The sequence below is a fragment of the Kogia breviceps genome, chromosome 6 (assembly GCF_026419965.1).
Source record: "Kogia breviceps isolate mKogBre1 chromosome 6, mKogBre1 haplotype 1, whole genome shotgun sequence".
Lineage (NCBI taxonomy): Eukaryota > Metazoa > Chordata > Mammalia > Artiodactyla > Physeteridae > Kogia > Kogia breviceps.
In genome coordinates this window covers 10,376,829-10,397,765 of record NC_081315.1, presented here as the reverse complement: position 1 = coordinate 10,397,765, position 20,937 = coordinate 10,376,829, and the positions used below count along the sequence as shown (strand labels likewise).

The 20,937-nt window shown below is 37.9% G+C and overlaps 1 protein-coding gene across 13 annotated transcripts in view; it reads right to left on the bottom strand.

Moving 5' to 3' along the window:
• CCSER1 (coiled-coil serine rich protein 1) overlaps positions 1 to 20,937 on the bottom strand; it is a 1,267,249-nt gene that overhangs the window by 711,187 nt on the left and 535,125 nt on the right. For 7 of the 13 annotated variants that reach the window (XR_010840963.1, XM_059067337.2, XM_059067338.2 and 4 more), the window contains exon 8: positions 7,361 to 7,483. The exons of the other annotated variants lie outside the window; for them this stretch is intronic. Coding sequence is in view for 6 of the 7 variants with exons in the window: in XM_059067337.2 (XP_058923320.1) it covers positions 7,361 to 7,483 (123 nt within the window). In the remaining variant the exon portion in view is untranslated. The remainder of the gene's footprint in view (positions 1 to 7,360; positions 7,484 to 20,937) is intronic. 13 annotated transcript variants of the gene reach the window in all.

Here is a 20,937-nt window from a genome sequence, read left to right as displayed (position 1 = left end):
AAGATATATAGATGTTTAGAAATGCTGACATGTACACATTGCCATATTTAAAATGGATAGCCAACAAGGACTTACTGTAGAGCACAGGGAACTCTGCTCAATATTATGTAACAACCTCAATGGAAAAGAATTTGAAAAAGAATAGATACATGTATATGTATAACTGAATCACTTTGCTGTACACACCTGAAACTAACACAACATTGTTAATCAACTATACTACAATATAAAATAAAAAGTTTAATTAATTAAATTTAAAAAATGCTTATGTATGGCTCATAGTTTCACTGTTCCAAGATGTTTCAGAAATCTGTGAATTCAGATTTTCTGCTTGCCTTAAATTTAAAGGTAGTATCTGGACATTTAGGAAAAAGCAGTCACAATTTGTGACCATGAGATCAAGCTTACAGGAAAATTCTAATTATTCTGTGCAATCAGATTATATCACCAGTATTTTATACATATGAAAACACTAGAATCATAGAAATTTATAAATTCTGGCACCTGTTTTTCTCTGTTCTTGAAAAATACACAGCCTACCCTATGTTCCCCTCTCAAAGAAAGGCTATCCGTACAGAGTAAAACATCAGAGAACTTGCCATTCCTACAGCTGTTTCTGAGAAGTTCTTCATTTTAAAAGTTTCGTTTTATCATATCAGGTGATTCTGTGATGCCAGGGGTAGGTGCAGCTTGGCCCTCAAGCTGACCTTGGCAGAAACATAGGCGAGACTATTAATGAGGGCACTTACTTTGGCATTTTATAGTAGACAGTCACTTGCCAAATCAATAAAAATTTCTCTCAACTGTTTGAATATCAGCCAAGCCAAATGTTATGTATGACAAATAGATATTAGGTATCAAAGAAGCATATAAACATCAGTGAACAGAAGTCATGACATGATGGGAATTATGTGACAACAGAAGCCAACCCTAAACAGCAGTTACCGGCTAGAAACAAAGGAAAACTGAGAGAGATTAGGCAATAGTGGAGGAGAAAAAGCGGAAAAAGAAAAGCAGCACAGAAAAGGAGTGAAGAGTTTGGAGGACTAATGTGGTGACTGTTGCCTATCAGGCCACGAGAAACACAGCGACTACTAGAGGGTGACGATTTTCCAGTTCTTTGCTGGAGTCGCCGTACACGAGTTTGCAAGCGCTGACTGTGCTCATCTTTTCCCAACTCCAACTTCAGTGACTTGACCTGGTAGCTTGAAATTTGCCATGGTGGAGCAAGGGCACCACAGAAACTGGCAAATGCTACAAATCTGTTTCTCCTTAAAGAGCTGATTATTAACCATTTACCAGCACACCACTGGTTCTGCTTATTTTGCTTCTGAGGCTATTATTTTCCTCCTTAATTCCCTGTTTTATTTATAAAATAAACTCACTTTTACTGAAGTAGCTTGAGGTGTTTTTTTTTTTTTTTCTATTTCTCCAACATCCTGAAAAACCTGAATGCCATCTTCTAGTTATATCCTTCCTATTCAGTGAGACTTATTGAAAGTCTGTTATTAATTAGGCACTGTAGACAATGCATTATGCACAACCAATTCTGAGATAAGTAAGACATCATACCAACCATCAGATCAATAATAGTCTAATGAAGAAACATAGGGAATTACTCCAATGCACTGGCATAGGTACTATAATTGAGCTTGTTTTGAGAGGTACAGAGGAAAAGTACAAAAGAAAGATACAGTCTACTACTTGGGAGGAAGTGTTGGTGTTTGAAAATATTACTCAAAAAATTTAATAGTGGATCTTTGACTTCATGATGACTAAGCTTTGGTTATACAGATAGCTTATAAGGAGGCACAAGTTGTTCTAATAGAGGAGACAAAAAAGGATGTAAGAGAAAACTCCCTCTACTGGAGGGAGCCAGTAGAATGGTGCTGAAAGATCATGGTGAAATGGGGAAAGTTCACATATCATCGTCACAAATGTCAGTATGTTGCTTCTCCCTCCAGTATATCCTGCCTAACCATCACCATGAGACATGAGAACCTCTCTCACTTCGCTATCTTAGTCACCTTATTATAGTACTGTTGTATTATTTTCTTATTCATCACACTCTGCATCTTCCTCACTTTGGCATCCCTTACGGCAGGGGTCTCCAACTCCCGGGCCGTGGACCGCTACCGGTCGGTGGCCTGTGAGGAACCGGGCCGCACGGCAGGGGGTGAGCGGCGGGCTAGCGAGCGAAGCTTCATCGGTATTTCGAGCCGCTCCCCACGGCTCGCGTTACCGCCCGAGCTCCACCTCCTGTCAGATCAGTGGCGGCATTAGATTCTCACAGGAGTGCGAACCCTACCATGGACTGCACACGCGAGGGATCTCGGTTGCATGCTTCTTATGACAGTCTAATGCCTGATGATCTGAGGTGGAGCTGAAGAGATGAGGCCAGCGCCGGGGAGCGGCTGCAAATACAGATGATCACTAGCAGAGAGGTCTGACTGCACAGAGACCATAACAAATCAGTTGCTTGCAGACTCATATCAAAACCCTATCAGTGAGTGGCAAGTGACAAGCTGCATCTGGTGGCAGGCTTTAACGAGGCCCGCCCATCATTTTATTTACCACTTCCTTTCCCATACTGTGCACTTGTCTCAGTCACAGTTGCGGTAAGCCCACAGGCTAACCCTAGCCAAAATGAGTAAGACACAAAGGTCGCTGGCGAGCTTCTCTGGAAAGGGGGCAAGGCCCAAGGATAAGAAGAGCAGAAGACTCTAAGACTGCCGACAAAAAGAAAGCTGCATTTAAAACAAAATACTAGGAGTCCTACTTAAATTACGGGTTCACTGCAACAAGTGATTCGCATTCTCCAAGCCCGCTTTGTTTAATGTGTGGTGACCGGCTATCCAACAAAGCCGTGAAACCTTCAAGACTGCTTCACCACATGGAGACCAAGCATCCTGCATTTTAAAAGACAATCCTTCGGAGTTTTTCAAAAGAAAAAAATGTGAACATGAAGAACAGAAGCAAGTATTGAAGGCCACCACTTCATCAAATGTTTCCGCACTGAGAGCATCACGCTTAGTGGCTAATCGCATGGCTGAAGCCAAGAAGCCCTTTACTATGGGTGAAGAGTTGATCCTGCCTGCTGCTAAGGACATGTGTCATGAACTTTTGGGAGAGGCTGCAGTTCGAAAGGTGGCACGTGTTCCTCTTTCGGCTAGCACCGTAACTAGATGAATTGATGAAATAGCAGGGGACACTGAGGCATAACTGTTAGAATTAATCCAGGTTGACAAGTCTACCGATTTTGACAAGGCAACAATGCTTGTTTTTGTGCGATATGTTTTTCAGGAGGACGTGCGTGAGGATACGTTATGTGCACTTTTGTTGCCAACCAACACCGCAGCTGCAGAACTATCCGAGTCCTTGAACGATTTCACATCAGGAAAACCGAACTAGTCATTTTGTGTCGGTATATGCACGGACGCAGCGGCTGCCATGACTGGATGGCTTTCTGGTTTCACTACTCGGGTCAAAGAGGTCGCTTCTGAACGTGAGTCTATGCACTGTGTCATCCATAGAGAAATGCTGGCTAACCGAAAATTGTCACCTGAACTTAACAACGTTTTGCAGGATGTGATGAAGATTATCAACGACATTAAAGTACGTGCCCTTAACTCACGTCTGTGCAGCTCTGTGAGGAGATGGACCCGGAGCCCACACATCTTCTCCTATACACAGAAGTGAGATGGCTTTCTAAAGGGGAAATCACTGGCCAGAGTTTTTGAGTTACAAGAGCCGCTCCAGAGATTTCTTTTAGAAAACAGTCACCCACCACTGGCAGCACATTTCAGCGACAGAGAATGGGGTCGCAAAACTTGCTTACCTGTGTGACATATGCAACCTGCTCAGCAAACTCAATCTGTCACTTCAGGGGAGAAGGACAACTGTATTCAAGTCGATAGATAAAGTGGCTGCATTCAAAGCCAAACCGGAGTTATGGGGGTGCTGAGTGAACATTGGGAATTTTGACATGATTCAGACATTAGCAGAGACTTTGAAAGAGACTGAGCCAGGCCTTCTTTCTCCCAGTTGATGCATGATCACCTATCTCAGCTTTCAAAAGAGTTTGAGCATTACGTCCCAACCACAGAAGACCCCCGAACGGGGAAGGAATGGATCCATGACCCATCTGTGAATAAGCCAGGTGAATCGACTTTGTCCGTGCTGGAAGAGGATCAACTGCTTGAGATCGCAAATGACGGTGGCCGTGAAAGTATGTCTGAGACAATTTCCAATCTCCATACGTCCTGGATTAAAGTCACGGCGGAGTATCCTGAGATTGCCGCAAAAGCACTGAAAAGCCTGCTTCCGTTTCCAGCATCCTACCCTTGTGAAGCGGGGTTTTCTGCGGTGACGGCAACGGAAACGAGATTACAGAGTAGACTGGACCTAAGCAACACACGTCGGGTGTCACTGTCTCCCGTCGCCCCCAGAGGGGACCATCTAGTTACAGGAAAACAAGCTCAGGGCTCCCACTGACTCTGCACTGTGGTGAGTTGTAGAATTATTTCATTATATATTACAATGTAGTAATAATAGAAATAAAGCGCGCAGTAAATATAATGCGCTTGAATCATCCCCAAGCCATACCCCCTCCCCCCACCCCCGGTCCCAGGTACCAAAAAGGCTGGGGACCACTGCTTTACAGGGTCTGGCACAACACTCTGGTTAGGAAGGCTGAGTACACATCTGTTGACCTGATTACATATCTGTAGACGTAAAATCATTGAGAGCATGTTGGAAAACATACTTAAAAATCATGTTTGGTTTGGCATTGAAGGGGTTCAGGACACACTACTCCCTAAAGATGACACAATGGCACATTAAATATTTCAAGTTGAAGAATCTGAGAAGTGGCATGTGCAGGAAGGACTTTCTGACCTTCCCTGGAAGCAGGTCATAACCCTCCTGTGAGAGGTGCCCTTCCTTTACCGGGGGAAAAGAGCATCCTCTTTATCTCTGAAGACAAGAGACACAGAGAGGAATCTGAACAAACAAGCCTTGCTAAAGTTCCGCCATTTTACTACACTCGCCTCATACTCTTTGTCCTATCATATCTTTCCACAACTGTCCACTCTTCATCAGACCTAGCACAAAAGCACTCAGTTTTAACTGTTTCTTTGCATCTTCACTTCCTCATGAAGGCTCCTGTGTCATGAAAAACTTAGATTAAATCTATTTGTATGCTTTTCGCTCTTTAATCTGTCTGTTATAGGGATTCTAGTCAAGAGCTTAGATGGATAAAGGAAGGGGATGGTGGTTGTCCCCCAAAGCATCATAATTATTGTAGAAATAGTAAAATAAAGTATGAGGTGCATGGTAGATTTTATAACTGCTATCTAAATTGTATGTACGCAACTCAATCTATTTGGATGCTTTTTTGAGAAATTATCACTTATCAGTGCATTTTAATGTTTGTGTATTAGATGATAGCCATTTCATTTTTTCCCTAATATAAAAGTTTTACATTTTTTTATTCTGTTACTAATATGTTTTAAATTACTAAGCAATTTTTCCCATTAGCATATCAAAGATAAGAAGCACTATAATTGTTTTTTCACTTTACATCTCTAGCTTTTTTACTATAAAAATATAATTCAGGGGCTTCCCCGGTGGCGCAGTGGTTGAGAGTCCGCCTGCCGATGCAGGGGACGCGGGTTCGTGCCCCAGTCCGGGAGGATCCCACGTGCCGCGGAGCGGCTGGGCCCGTGAGCCGTGGCCGCTGCGCCTGCGCGTCCGGAGCCTGTGCTCCGCAACGGGAGACGCCACAATGGTGAGAGGCCCGCGTATCACAAAAAATTATATATATAATTCAGTTCTTTTTTTCTTGATGGGAGAAAAAGGGGCTGATTCTTGATACAAGAGACAGGGACTATCACAGGCTTAGTAGTCCTCCTTCCCACTTTGAGCTTTGACTTTATGCTTTATGCCACGTTTAAATATTGAAGGAAGTATCAAAATTTCAAAGAGAAAACTCCATGGCCTCTTTAATGCTCTCCCTGACTTAGTTTACCACTGTTAAAACTGAAACAGAAGTGCAACAGCTAGTCCCTTTCCTGTGTACCTAGAGTAGGTGGAGTCCCCTTGCAATTAGCTCCTTTGATGTGAATTTGAGACAGAAAGGGGGCAGGGCACAACCTTTAAAAAATGACATAGCCATTGAGGATACAACATAAACTGGTTAGACCAACTAGGTCCAAGATGGCGGACAAGCTGACTTCCCCTAGACCTTGAGCCTCATTATACGCTCACTGTAACACATCAGCACGCTAAATGACACACCCACAGGCACCATGACAGTTCCAAGGCTGACCATAAATGGTCAAAAAGTGGGCGGTGGCCCAATTCCTAGAAAGCCCCGCCCCTTCCCCAAAATAGGTGGAATACTCCTCCCACTCATTAGCCTATGAAATTACCCACCCTTATAAAAACTGACAACTCTGTACCCTGGCAGCTCTTGCCTTCTGAGACAGCCCGCACTCTCGTCTACGGAGTGTGTATCTCCCTGAATAAACCTTCTTTCACTTTACTATGGCTCGTTCTTGAATGCTTTCCTGTGCGAAGCCAAGAGCCCACACTTGGCAGCTGTCCCAGGGACTCGTCTGAGACCTAGGACATGACCATCCTCTCGTGCCCCACACTTTTTCTCCTACAACAAATTCTTTGTGCACTTTTAATCTGGCACTTTTCTGCTCCCTTCGTTCCATGGATCAAGTGACCAAGACCCTGGAGCACTACCTAGAACAAGGGCTTTATTTCTTTTTACCCAAACCCATTTTAAAAGTAGGACAAAATACTAGCAAAACATGATAAATATTTTTATAAAGGGAAAATATTTTTTTTTACGGTGAGAAGAGATAAAGCGTTACCCTCAAATTACTTAGCTTTAATCTGGGTTTAAATCTGATGAGTCTTCATAAATTTATTTTGAGTTTAAATAATATATTCATATCAGTGGGAAAACATATATATACAGGGTCCTCTGTGTTCCCCGTTTTATCATTTTAACTTAGTTTTACTATAGCTTCAGAAAGTACCCAATGAAACTTAAGAAGTACTTTTATTCAATAAGTAATTAATGAAAATCTAAAAGAGGACATAAACATATATATATGAAACCAAGCAGGACCCTGTTTGGCACAAAGCCTTTCTATGTCTCATTTCTTGTTTCTTGTTTGTAGGAAATGGGCCTTATTCAGCTTCCTGAGTTCCAAAGAGCAGATTCAAACAGTTGCTAATCAGGGAAGGGAGAGAATGTAGAAACAAAGGAGAAGCAGTCTAGAAACAATAGTGCAGAGATAAAGCAGGGTCCTGGTTCCTCCTCAAGGAATATACATAACAATACCTTTGAGTTCTTCTGTGGGGGAACTAAGGCCCCCACCCAGGTGGAGGATGATGACTTCAAGCTGAGCACAAGATTCTTGGAATATGTCCCTGTTCCTTCACCACCAACCAATGAGAAGAAAGTCTGCACACAATGGAAAACAAGAAGACTCTGACAGCCTGTCCAAATGATTCTCCTTTTAAAAACTTTCATGGTCGAGCAGAATCTTGGGAATTGGTTTTTGGACATGAGTCTGCCTTCTCCCCAGGTTGCTGGCGTCCTGAATAAAGCAACCTTTCCTTTCCAACCAACAACTGGCTTTCAAGCAGTGATCAGCCGAACCTGAGTTCGGTAACACATATATATATATGGTTCTTGTCCTCTAGCAGTTCAAACTTTGACATGAGAACTGGGAACATAATTAATTTTCAAAACTTTTCAATTCTTTAAAAAAAAATTGTAAGGAAATCCATGTGTGTGTATCATAAGTACCTCAAAATTTAAAATAGAGGCTATTTTATTAGCACATGACATAAAGCTACCAAGAATAATTGAACATATTACATAATGTAATGTCATAAAATGAATCTATAGACTGCTCAGAAACTTAGACACTAAAAAAGACCATACTAGCTAACTTCAATTAAAAAACTTAACTTGATTATTTTGATGCAAGTTATTCTTCAAGAATCATGCCTTAAAATGTTGAAAAGTTGCTTGTATTTCTGTGTAGAGGAGTTAAATATAGAGACAAATGTTACAGTAATGAAATCATTACAAGTTATGTAAAACATGAAGATGATATTTGGCATTTGAAATTCAATATTTTCATATTAAATATTTTCTTATGTATTTTAAAAGCTTGGTTTTTAGGTAAAATCAAAACATATTCTGAGTAAAAGGGGAAACATATTTTAGAAATATAAGTTCCACACTGCATGTAATTTAGCCAAGGGAGCAGGTATGGTTGGAACTTTTTTTCCCTGTGTTTAACTTCATTACCGTAACTGATAGCCATTTTATTCACAAATTACTTTAGGAGGTTCAAGTTTAACAGTGTTTGCATTGCTAATAGTTATCTTTCAAAGTGTGTTGATACCTCAGTTGGGTTTTCTTTCAAATTTAAGTAGGCAATTTGGCCATTTATGTGAGAATACAGTAAAAACAGATTGTGTTCATTTTTCTTGTTTTTAAAGTATCTGTAGAAGTGCTGACAACACAAGAAGACAAGGCTCCTCCTGCTTTTTAGCATCTGCCAGAATAAGGTGCTAATGAAGTCAAACAAATGGGTTGTCATCTGAATACAAATGTAACAAGTATTTACAGACTAACTATTGTGTAAAATACACTACTAAATAGTGTGGCAAATTACAGAGAGCACAATGATGTGATATATGGGGGTGGAGTGTATAGGAAGATATGGAAAAATAAACATATGCCAATAACTGTAACAACAGTAGAAAAACTTTATAAGAAACTCAGAGATGTATTTCAAATATTCTGTTATTTGTCAATCAGTAATCACTCCCTCTTCTTCCTAGTAACACAGCCCTGGTGTTTTGGGGATAGTATGTATCTGATCAAAAGACTACATTTCTCCAGCCTTTTTTGCTGTGAGGTCTGGCCAATGACACACAAGCAGAAGTACTGTGTGGGATTTCCAGAGTGGCTCCTCACATGAAGTAGTTCAACTAACAAGTATGTCACTTTTCACCTTCCCCATTTCCTCCCTACTACTACTACTTGGAACATTGCTTTAAAACAAGAACTCCACTAGACTAAAGTGAAGCAGGACACAACAATAACAGGAGTCAGGGTCCTAGACAACCTCCAGGAGCAGCCCTATTTACCCCCTCTGGGCTGCTACCTCCAGACATTTTTTTGTGTAAGAATAAATACAATAGGGTTTAAGTCACTGTTATTTTATGTTTTTGTTTTGATTTGCAGCTGAACACAATTTCTAACTAAAATGAGGTACCAAAAATGTCACCAAAATTATCAAGTCAGGAAAAGATTAGATGCAGTTAAGGGAAAAAAGGATACACAAGACAGAGTATTAAATAACTTCACCATATTGGGTTACTTCAAATTGAAACACCCAATTCTTTCTATTTTCGGGGAATACAGGTTTTACCTCAACTATACACAATTGTCTGGCTAATTCTACATCGCCTGTATTAACTGGATGAAAACAGGGACCAGATTAAATTTATGATAACTCAAAAGATGCTTTGATTAGATAATTCAGTATCAGAAGAGAGCATATTATCATGATTTCTATTAACATAAACAATGATAATAAATCCTTACCTCTCTGCATATCAGATGCACACACACATATATACACTTAGGTATACGAGTATTGCATATACATAGAAACATGTTAAAGCACAACATGACGTAATAGCTTTTGAATTTAACAATTATTTATTAAATAGGTATTCTGTGCCAGTCACTGTTGTATGAGCTGGGAAAACAATGGTGAATAAGTCAGTGCTCATACTGACCTATTCTACTGAGCAAAATTAGTTTTAAATACATACATATAATTTCATGTCAGGTGACAAGGGTTTTTGTACTATGAAAACTAATAAATGTCACGAAGTAAAATAAATCAGGAAAAGGAGCTGGAATACGACAGTTATTTTAGGCAGGGTAGTTGGAGTAGGCTTTTCTGATGAGCTGTGACACAGCACAGATTCTTAAATGCAGTGATGGAATGAGTCATATGATAATCTGGAGAATGAAGAACGGAGACAAAAGAAAACTTAGTACAACTGTCCTGAGGAAGGAGAGAATTTGCTATGTGTAAGAAACAACATGAGGTCAGCATGGCCAAAGCTAGAAAAGACATGCCAGAGAAATCAGAGATGAGATCGGAAAAGCTGCCATGGGCTAGAAGATACAAGGCTTACAGACCTTGGCAACTAATTTCACTTTAACCTTGTGTTTGATGGGATGCTTCAAGTGTTTTAAGCTGGGGAGTGACACAATACAACTTGTCTTTTATAAAGAAAACTCTGGCTCCTTGTGTAAAACGGATTATAGAGGAGACACGTGTAGAAACAGGAAGGCCAGTAAGAAACCATGCCACACTCTGGGTGAGAGATAATGAGGATGATGGTAGCATAAGCGGAAGAAACGGACAGATTTGAAATATACTCATATATATTCAAGGCAGAGCTGACTTGCTGATGGATGGAATGGGTGTGAGAAGAAATGAGAAGAATAGCGTTAAAGATGAAATTTTTTTATTTTTTTCTTTTTCCTTTGGCTGGAACAATGAAGGAGTTAACAAAACCATTTATTGAAATTGTGAAGGAGATCTGTAGACCCAGAGAGAAACAGACTGAGGACAGTGAGGTGGGTATAATGGCATAAGAATCAAAATTTTTGAATGGTTTTATCAATTTGGAGATTCCTAACAGATATGCTAGTGGAGCTACTGCATAGGCATTTATATATATGAGTCTGAAACTCAGGTAAGTCTGGGATGGAGTTAGAATAGTTGTGAGGCATCAGGCCATAGATGTATGAAATCAACCAGGGAATGAGTGCATCCAGAGAAGAGAAAAGACTGCAGGGAGGGGGTTGGGATCCAGGACAATACAATATTTACAAATTGGCTAATATCACTTGAGATTAGGCTTCAGAACTTTCACTTCCCAGGATAAAAACTGACCCTAATATTACAAAAAATGAATCACTAGAAATTAGAGTATCATATTTTTTTAAAATGTAAATATTACCTATGCTGATCCAAACGTAGATTAACACAATACTTTAGGCCCACATTTATCTAATCCCCTAGAAGCATTCTAGATAAGCTTGGAGAGGAAAGAGTCTCCTCTCCTGTGAATTCAGAAGACAGTATGTTTCTTAAATCCCAAGGTAAATTGTCTGATGAGTTATTCCACAGAAACAGAGGAGTTAACTGCAAATGAAAAAGAACTATATGCTATTAGATTTATTTTAAAGTATTTAGTATCATTGTTTTGTTAATAGCAATCATGATAATTGTTAATAGCAATCATGATAATATGCTCCTCTGTGATACTGAATTATCTATCTAGTCAAAACATCCTTTGAGTGGTCATAAAAGGTCCTCTGATCTAGCCCCTGTCTTCATTCAATTAATACAGATGACACAGAATTAGACAATTGTGTACAGTACAATTTATAGCATAGCATAGTACTTTAAACAATGGGTTTTGAAATCATTCTGGCTCTGCCATTTATTAGAGATAGACTGGAGTTATTAAAAAAGAGTCTCGTTTCAGTTTCTTCTAATAGAAAATAAGGTTAAAGATGCCTAGTCTAATTTACGGAGTTTTTCCTGAGAAAAATATACATAAAACATCTTAAAGTCTGTTTAACCCATTGGAAGTGCTCAAGAAATTAAAGTTTGTACTACAGTTATTTTTTAGATAAGCCATAGGTTTAAAGAGTCTTTATGGTTTAGCAGGAGCAACACTCTAAACAGATAACTTTTGAACAAATATTTGGAATATGGTCTATTTTAAAACCAAACCTGAATATACTAGAATTTTGACTGTGTTTATAACTTTTAACATTATCTTAAAATAAATGTTATGTCTATACTTTTTAAATGAAAAAATACTGGGTTATCTGACTCTTACATGTTGAAGTCTAAAATATAAACACAAACATAAAATAATGCTTTGTTATTCAGAAAGAGGGGTACACTGCTTGAAATGAATTCTGTGATAAAGTTAAAAAACCATAAACTTCAATTTAGAAAGCAGATTACTCAAAATGAATAAGTTTATGTAAAGATGTTATCACCTAGCAAACAACTGAAAATACAATCTCATAACTCAATAAGACAAATTCAAATACTTTAACAACTATTTAATATCCTATTAGCTACCATTAATCTTTGTACATATTGGTTCCTTAAATCACTATTTATATTGATGTTTCTGTATTTTTTTTCTCCCCTCAAGGAGCTCTTGAGAAGAATGTAAACACCATATGTTACATAGTATTATGACAAAATTATAATTACTTACTCAAGTTACTAGATAATTTAAATCGAATAAGTGTAAAGCTATTTTAGAGGCAGCTGCTAACAGTTAAACTGTTTTTACCACATAAAAATGTATTAAATTATGTAGCTAATAACCTAATTATTCAACATGAATACACTGAAGAATAGAATTTTGTGTACTTTAATAAATCTCATTCTGTATTTGTGACTAAAGCTTTAAAACTAACTTATAAGACTGCAAATAGTGACATTACACCATGTGACTTACGGAAATTTGTCTCAGTTTTTATTGTGAACTTTATACTCACTTCTTAGAGACAATTTTGAACAACATATGAATCTTGCTATACATATGTCTGAGTTTATGCACCAGTTTTTGCAGAACTTCACTGAAGCTTTTATCAAATCTTTCCATGCACTAAATTAAGTAGACTTAAAACAAGTTAGTTCCAACATATTTCCCATAATATAGAAATGATTATTCATGAAGTTCTGATGCTTTCCTAATAGACAATCACTTTATTAAGACATATTTCAAAGAAGAAACAATTCTAAATTCTTTAACTGGCTTTATTCTTAAACATTTAATAAATATAGTCTGTGTGACAAGGAAAGAAAAAAGTTAAAACAAAATTCATAATGCTAACTGCCATGTTTGGTCCTGTCAAACTAAGTAGATATTGGCTCTTACTCTTTACCAATATGCATATAAAACTGAATGTGTATTGTTTATTATATTTTATAACCATGTCTAGAGTATTCAGCCTGGTTTTAACATAGATTTATTCCTCAAAGTTCTTTAAAAATAAATATAAAAACTCTACATTATATAAATGTATATATATATATTTTTTAAAAACAGAAATTAGGAAAAAAAGGTATATTTAAAGATAAAAAGTCCATTGTAAAATCTAAGCACTTTGAGAGTAGACACCAGATGGAAAAGAAAACTGGAAAGCAGATAGACACATGAAACCTGAAACCTGAGCCAGTAGTGTACCCCCAATCCCCAAACAATCCTACTTTTACTGTGGGATCATAGCAAAGCTATGTACCTATGAAAGGGAATAAAAATGGAGCTGACAACCAGAGGATTGGTTGAAAATATTCCATGCAGCCAGGCAACTTCCCTCCCTTCCCTAGCAGAAGATAGAAGTTCATTCTCTTCAGGAAAAAAAAAGAAAAGTATATATATAATATATATTACTGTATATATTATATATTTATATATATATAAATTAAAGAAACATCAGGCAAAAGTGGGGAAGGGAGTACTTACTGAAAAGAGGTAGATTAAGTTAAAATGAATAGACATTTTTTCCAAAGAAGATATACAGATGGTCAACAGGTACATAAAAAGATGCTCAACATCATCAATCATCAGGGAAATGCAAATCAAAACAATAATGGGATATCACTTCACACCTGTTAGAATGGCTATTATCAAAAAGGCAAGAAATAGCAAGTGTTGGTATGGATGTGAAGAAAAGGGAGCCCTCATGCACTGTTGGTGGGAAAGTTAAATTGGTGCAGCCACTATGGAAAAATGTATGAACATTCCTCAAAAAATAGAACTACCATAAGATCCAACAATTCCACTTTTGGGTATTTATTTAAAAAAGAGAAAAAAAAGAAAATAGTAACTCAAAAAGATATATGTACCTTCATGTTCATTGCAACACTATTTATCATAGCCAATATATGGAACAAACTACGTGTCCATTGATGGATACGGATAAAAAATGTGTTTTATACTTATGTACACACACACACACTCACACACACACACACACACACACACACACACACACACACAGGAATATTATTCAGCCATAAAAAAGAATGAAATCTTGCCATTTGTGCCAACATCGATGAACCACCAGGGCATTATGCTAAATGAAATAAGTCAGACAGAGAGAGACAAATACCATAAGATCTCTCTTGTGTGTGGAATCAAAACAAAAAACAACAAAAAAAACAAACCAAGAACAGATTGATGGTTGCCAGAGGCCAGGGCTAGGAGAAATGGGTGAAGTGGGTCAGGAGGTAAAAATAATAGGATTTTAAATAATAAAATTATGTATTGAATTTCAAAATGAAAAGAAAAAATTAGGATGACTAGATAAATATTATTTTCATCACCTTGTCTTACTCTTCTCAGACAACCTTATTCCCTCTAACCACAAATACCTGAAACCAACCACCGACCACCAATTCCCAAATTCTCATTCTTAAAAAAAAAAAAAATCTACATATTAAATCCTGAAAACCCAGTGTCCTTCACCTCACTTCAGCACATGCCCGGCTGAGCTGAGATTCTGCACTAGGAAATCTGGTCGGAAGAGCTGGGTGTGACGCCTCTGCACATAGCTCCTGTAAGCAAGTGGAACCCAACTAAACACGAAGGAAAAAAAAGCCATCTCAGAGCTGTGACTATTTTCAAGGCTACTGTTTTTCTCTGTGGAACACAGCCTTTGGGGCAAAACAAGGAAGAAGCAGGTGATTCTAATGTGCAGCACAGGATAGCCACTGCAGGCCACTTTCTCCAACTCTGAAGGCACTCCAGCTGTGTGGCTGACAGGGTCTTGGTATTCCAGCCGGGTGTCAGGCCTGAGACTCTGAGGTGGGAGAGCCGAGTTCAGGACACTGGACCACCAGAGACCTCACAGCCCCATGTAATATCAACTGATGAGAGCTCTCCCAGAGATCCCCGTCTCAAGGCTAAGACCCAGCTCCACTCAGCAAGCTCCAGTGCTGGATGCCCCATGCCAAACAACTAGCAAGCAGGAACACAACACCACCCATTAGCAGAGAGGCTGCCTAAAATCATACTAAGTTAACAAACACCTAAAACACATCACTGGGCACTGTCCTGCCCCCTAGAAAGACAAGATCCAGCCTCATCCACCAGAATACAGGCACCAGTCCCCTCCTCCAGGAAGCCTCCACAACCCACTGAACCAACCTTACCCACTGAGGGCAGACACAAAAAACAATACTAGGAACCTGCAGCCTGCGAAAAGGAGACTCCAAACACACAGTAAGTTAAGCAAAATGAGAAGACCGAGAAATACACAGCAGATGAAGGAGCAAGGTAAAAACCCACCAAAACAAACAAATGAAGAGGAAATAGGCAGTCTACCTGAAAAATAATTCAGAGTAATGATAGTAAAGATGATCCAAAATCTTAGAAATTGACTAGAGAATATACAAGAAACATTTAACAAGGAACTAGAAGAACTAAAGAGAAAACAAACAATGATGAACAACACAATAAAAGAAATTAAAAATTCTCTAGAAGGGATCAATAGCAGAATAACTGAGGCAGAAGAATGGATAAATGACTTGGAAGATAAAATAGTGGAAATAACTACCACAGAGCAGAATAAAGAAAAAAAATGAAAACAATTGAGGATGGTCTCAGAGACCTCTGGGACAACATTAAAGATACCAACAGTCAAATTATACGGGTCCCAGGAGAAGAAGAGAAAAAGAAAGGAACTGAGAAAACATTTGAAGAGATTATAGTTGAAAACTTACCTAGTATGGGAAAGGTAATAGTCAATCAAATCCAGGAAGTGCAGAGAGTCCCATAAAGGATAAATCCAAGGAGAAACATGCCAAGACACATATTAATCAAACTATCAAAAATTAAATGCAAAGAAAAAATATTAAAAGCAGAAAGGGAAAAACAAAAAATAACACACAAGGGAATCCCCATAAGGTTAACCGCTGATCCTTCAGCAGAAACTCTGCAAGCCAGAAGGGAGTGGCAGGACATAATTAAAGTGCTGAAAAGGAAAAACCTACAACCAAGTTTACTCTAGCCAGCAAGGATCTTATTCAGATTTGTGGAAGAAATTAAAACCTTTACAGACAAGCAAAAGCTAAGAGAATTAAGTACCACCAAACCAGCTCCACAACAAATGATAAAGGAACTTCTCTAGGCAGGAAACACAAGAGAAGGAAAAGACCTACATAAACAAACCCCAAACACTTAAGAAAATGGTAATAGGAACATACATATCAATAAGTACCTTAAATATAAATGGATTAAATGCTCCAACCAAAACACATAGACTGCCTGAATGGACACAAACACAAGACCCGTATATATGCTGTCTACAAGAGAACTACTTCAGACCTAGGGACACATACAGACTGAAAGTGAGGGGATGGAAAAGATATTCCATGCAAATGGAAATAAAAAGAAAGCTGGAGGAGCAATTCTCATATAAGACAAAATAGACTTTAAAATAAAGACTATTACAAGAGACAAAGAAAGACATTACATAATGATCAAGGGATCAATCCAAGAAGAAGATATAACAATTGTAAATATTTATGCACCCAGCATAGGAACATCTCAATACATAAGGCAAATGCTAACAACCATAAAGGGGAAATCGACAGTAACACAATCATAGTAGGGGACTTTAACACCTGACTTTCACCAATGGACATTTCATCCAAAATGAAAATAAATACGGAAATACAAGCTTTAAGTGATACATTAAAGAAGATGGACTTGATTGATATTTATAGGACATTCCATCCAAAAACAACAGTATACACTTTCTTCTCAAGTGCTCATGGAACATTCTCCAGGATAAACCATATCTTGGGTCACAAATCAAGCCTCGGTAAATTTTAAAAAACTGAAATCATATCAAGTATCTTTTCCAACCACAACGCTATGAGACTAGATATCAATGACAGAAAAAAATCTGTGAAAAATACAAACACAGGGAGGCTAAACAATACACTATTAAATAATCAAGAGATCAGTGAAGAAATCAAAGAGGAAATTTAAAAATACCTAGAAACAAATGACAATGAAATCATGATGACCCACAACCTATGGGATGCAGCAACAGCAGTTCTAAGAGGGAAGTTTATAGCAATACAATCCTACTTCAAGAAACAAGAAACATCTCAAATAAACAACCTAACATTACACCTAAAGCAATTAGAGAAAGAAGAACAAAAAAACCCCAAAGTTAGCAAAAGGAAAGAAATCATAAATATCAGATCAGAAATAAATGAAAAAGAAATGAAGGAAATGATAGCAAAGATCAATAAAACTAAAAGCTGGTTCTTTGAGAAGATAAACAAAATTGATAAACCATTAGCCAGACTCATCAAGAAAAAAATGGAGAAGACTCAAATCAACAGAATTAGAAATGAAACAGGAGAAGTAACAACTGACACTGCAGAAATACAAAGGATCATGAGAGATTACTACAAGCAACTATATGCCAATAAAATGGACAACCTGGAAGAAATGGACAATTTCTTAGGAAAGCACAACCTTCCGTGAGTGAACCAGGAAGAAATAGAAAATATAAACAGACCAATCACAAGCACCAAAATGGAAAAGGAAATTAAATATCTTCCAACTAACAAAAGCCCAGAACCAGAGGGATTCACAGGCGAATTCTATCAAACATTTAGAGAAAAGCTAACACCTATCCTTCTCAAACTCTTCCAAAACATAGCAGAGGGAGAAACACTCCCAAACTCATTCTATGAGGCCACCATCACCATGATACCAAAACCAGACAAAGATGTTACCAAAAAAGAAAACTACAGGCAAATATCACTGATGAATATAGATGAAAAAATCCTCAATAAAATATTAGGGAAAAGAACCCATCAGCACATTAAGAGGATCATACACCATGATCAAGTGGGGTTTATCCCAGGAATGCAAGGATTCTTCAATATATGCAAATCAATCAATGTGATACACTATATTAACAAACTGAAGGATAAAAACTATATGATCATCTTAACAAATGCAGACAAAGCTTTTGACAAAATTCAACATCCATTTATAACAAAAACTCTCCAGAAAGTAGGCACAGAGGGAACTTACCTCAACAAAATAAAGGCCATATATGACAAACCCACAGCCAACATCGTTTTCAAAAGTGAAAAACTGAAACCATTTCCTCTAAGATCAGGAATAAGACAAGGTTGCCCACTCTCACCACTATTATTCAACATAGTTTTGGAAGTTTTAGCCATGGGAATCAGAGATGAAAAAGAAATAAAACGAATGCAAATTGAAAAAGAAGAAGTAGGACTATCACTGTTTGTAGATGAAATGATACTATACATAGAAATCCTAAAGATGTTACCAGAAAACTACTAGAGCTAATAAATGAAGTTGGTAAAGTAGCAGGATACAAAAGTAATGCACAGAAGTCTCTTGCATTCCTATACACTAATGATGAAAAATCTGAAAGAGAAATTAAGGAAACACACCCATTTACCATTACAACAAAAAGAATAAAATACCTAGGAATAAACCTACCTAAGGAGACAATAGACCTGTACACAGAAAACTATAAGACACTGATGAAAAAAATTAAAGATGATAGAAACAGATGGAGAGATATACCATGTTCTTTGATTGGAAGAATCAACATTGTGAAAATGACTGTACTACCCAAAGTAATCTACAGATTCAATGCAATCCCTACCAAACTACCAATGGCATTTTTCACAGAACTAGAACAAAAAAATTTCACAATTTGTATGGAAAAACAAAAGACACACGAATGGCCAAAGCAATCTTGAGAAAGAAAAACGGAGCTGGAAGAATCAGGCTCCCTGACTTCAGACTAGACTACAAAGCTACAGTAATCAAGACAGTATGGTCCTGGCACAAAAACAAAAATGTAGATCAACGGAACAGGATAGAAAACCTAGAGATAAACCCATGCACATATGGTCACCTTATCTTTGATAAAGGAGGCAAGAATATACAATGGAGAAAAGACAGCCTCTTCAATAAGTGGTGCTGGGAAAACTGAACAGGTACATGTAAAAGAATGAAATTAGAACACTCCCTAACACCGTACACAAAAATAAACTCAAAATGGATTAACGACCTAAATGTAAGGTCAGACACTATCAAACTCTTAGAGGAAAACATAGGCAGAACACTCTATGACATAACTCACAGCAATATCCTTTTGACCCACCACCTAGAGAAATGGAAATAAAAACAAAAATAAACAAATGGGACCTAATGAAACTTAAAAGCTTTTGTACAACAGAGGAAACCATAAACAAGATGAAAAGACAACCCTCAGAATGGGAGAAAATATTTGCAAACAAAGTAAGTGACAAAGGATTGATCTCCAAAATATAGAAGCAGCTCATACAGCTCAATATCAAAAACACAAACAACCCAATACAAAAATGGGTAGAAGACCTAAATAGACATTTCTCTAAAGAAGATGTACAGATTGCCAACAAACACATGAAAGGATGCTCAACATCACTAATCATTAGAGAAATGCAAATCAAAACTACAACGAGGTATGACCTCACACCAGTCAGAATGGCCATATCAAAAAATCTACAAACAATAAATGCTGGAGAGGGTGTGGAGAAAAGGGAACCCTCTTGCACTGCTGGTGGGAATGTAAACTGATACAGCCACTATGGAGAACAGTATGGAGGTTCCTTAAAAAACTAAAAAGAACTACCATATGACCCAGCAATCCCACTACTGGGCATATACCCTGAGAAACCACAATTCAAAAAGAGTCATGTACCACAATGTTCATTACAGCTCTATTTACAATAGTCAGGACATGGAAGCTACCTAAGTGTCCATCGACAGATGAATGGATAAAGAAGATGTGGCACACACATACAATGGAATATTACTCAGCCATAAAAAGAAATGAAATTGAGTTATTTGTAGTGAGGTGGATGGACCTAGAGTCTGTCATACAGAGTGAAGTAAGTCAGAAAGAGAAAAACAAATACTGTATGCTAACACATGTATATGGAACCAAAAAAGAAAAAAGAAAAAAAAAGCTTCTGAAGAACCTAGGGGCAGGACCTGAATAAAAGCGCAGACGTAGAGATTGGACTTGAGGACATGGAGAGGGGGAAGGGTAAGCTGGGACAAAGTGAGAGAGTGGCATTGACATATATACACTACCAAATGTAAAATAGATAGCTAGTGGGAAGCAGCCACATACCACAGGGACATCAGCTCAGTGCTTTGTGAGCACCTAGAAGGGTGGAATAGGGAGGGTGGGAGGGAGGTGCAAAAGGGAGGGGATATGGGGATATAAGTATATGTATAGCTGATTCACTTTGTTATACAGCAGCAACTAACATAACAATGTAAAGCAATTATACTCCAATAAAGATGTTTAAAAAAATTCTGAAAACCCCATATCCTCATCCTTTTTCCCTTTATTGCTCTCAACCTGACAGCATAGATTATCCCTTCCAGGCAGGAATCTCTCCTGGCATTTTGTCCCTACATATCCAAGCCCAGTTTGATAACCTTCCAAGAAATTCTTTAAACTGTCAAATATCCTATAATAAAATCACTTCCATTTCAACTAGCTAAAGCAAAATCTATTCTTTGGATCTATGAAAACTGACCAATATTCCAGGTGGCTTTTATTCCAGGATTGCAAAGATGGCTTAAATTTATTAGGTCTGTTAGTAAGTGAAATACATAATCTTAGTAGAACTATGATCTCCATGAATGTCAAGCCTGAGGAATGGAGGGATGTTTCTTTTTTCTTTTTTTTTTCTTTTTCTGTTC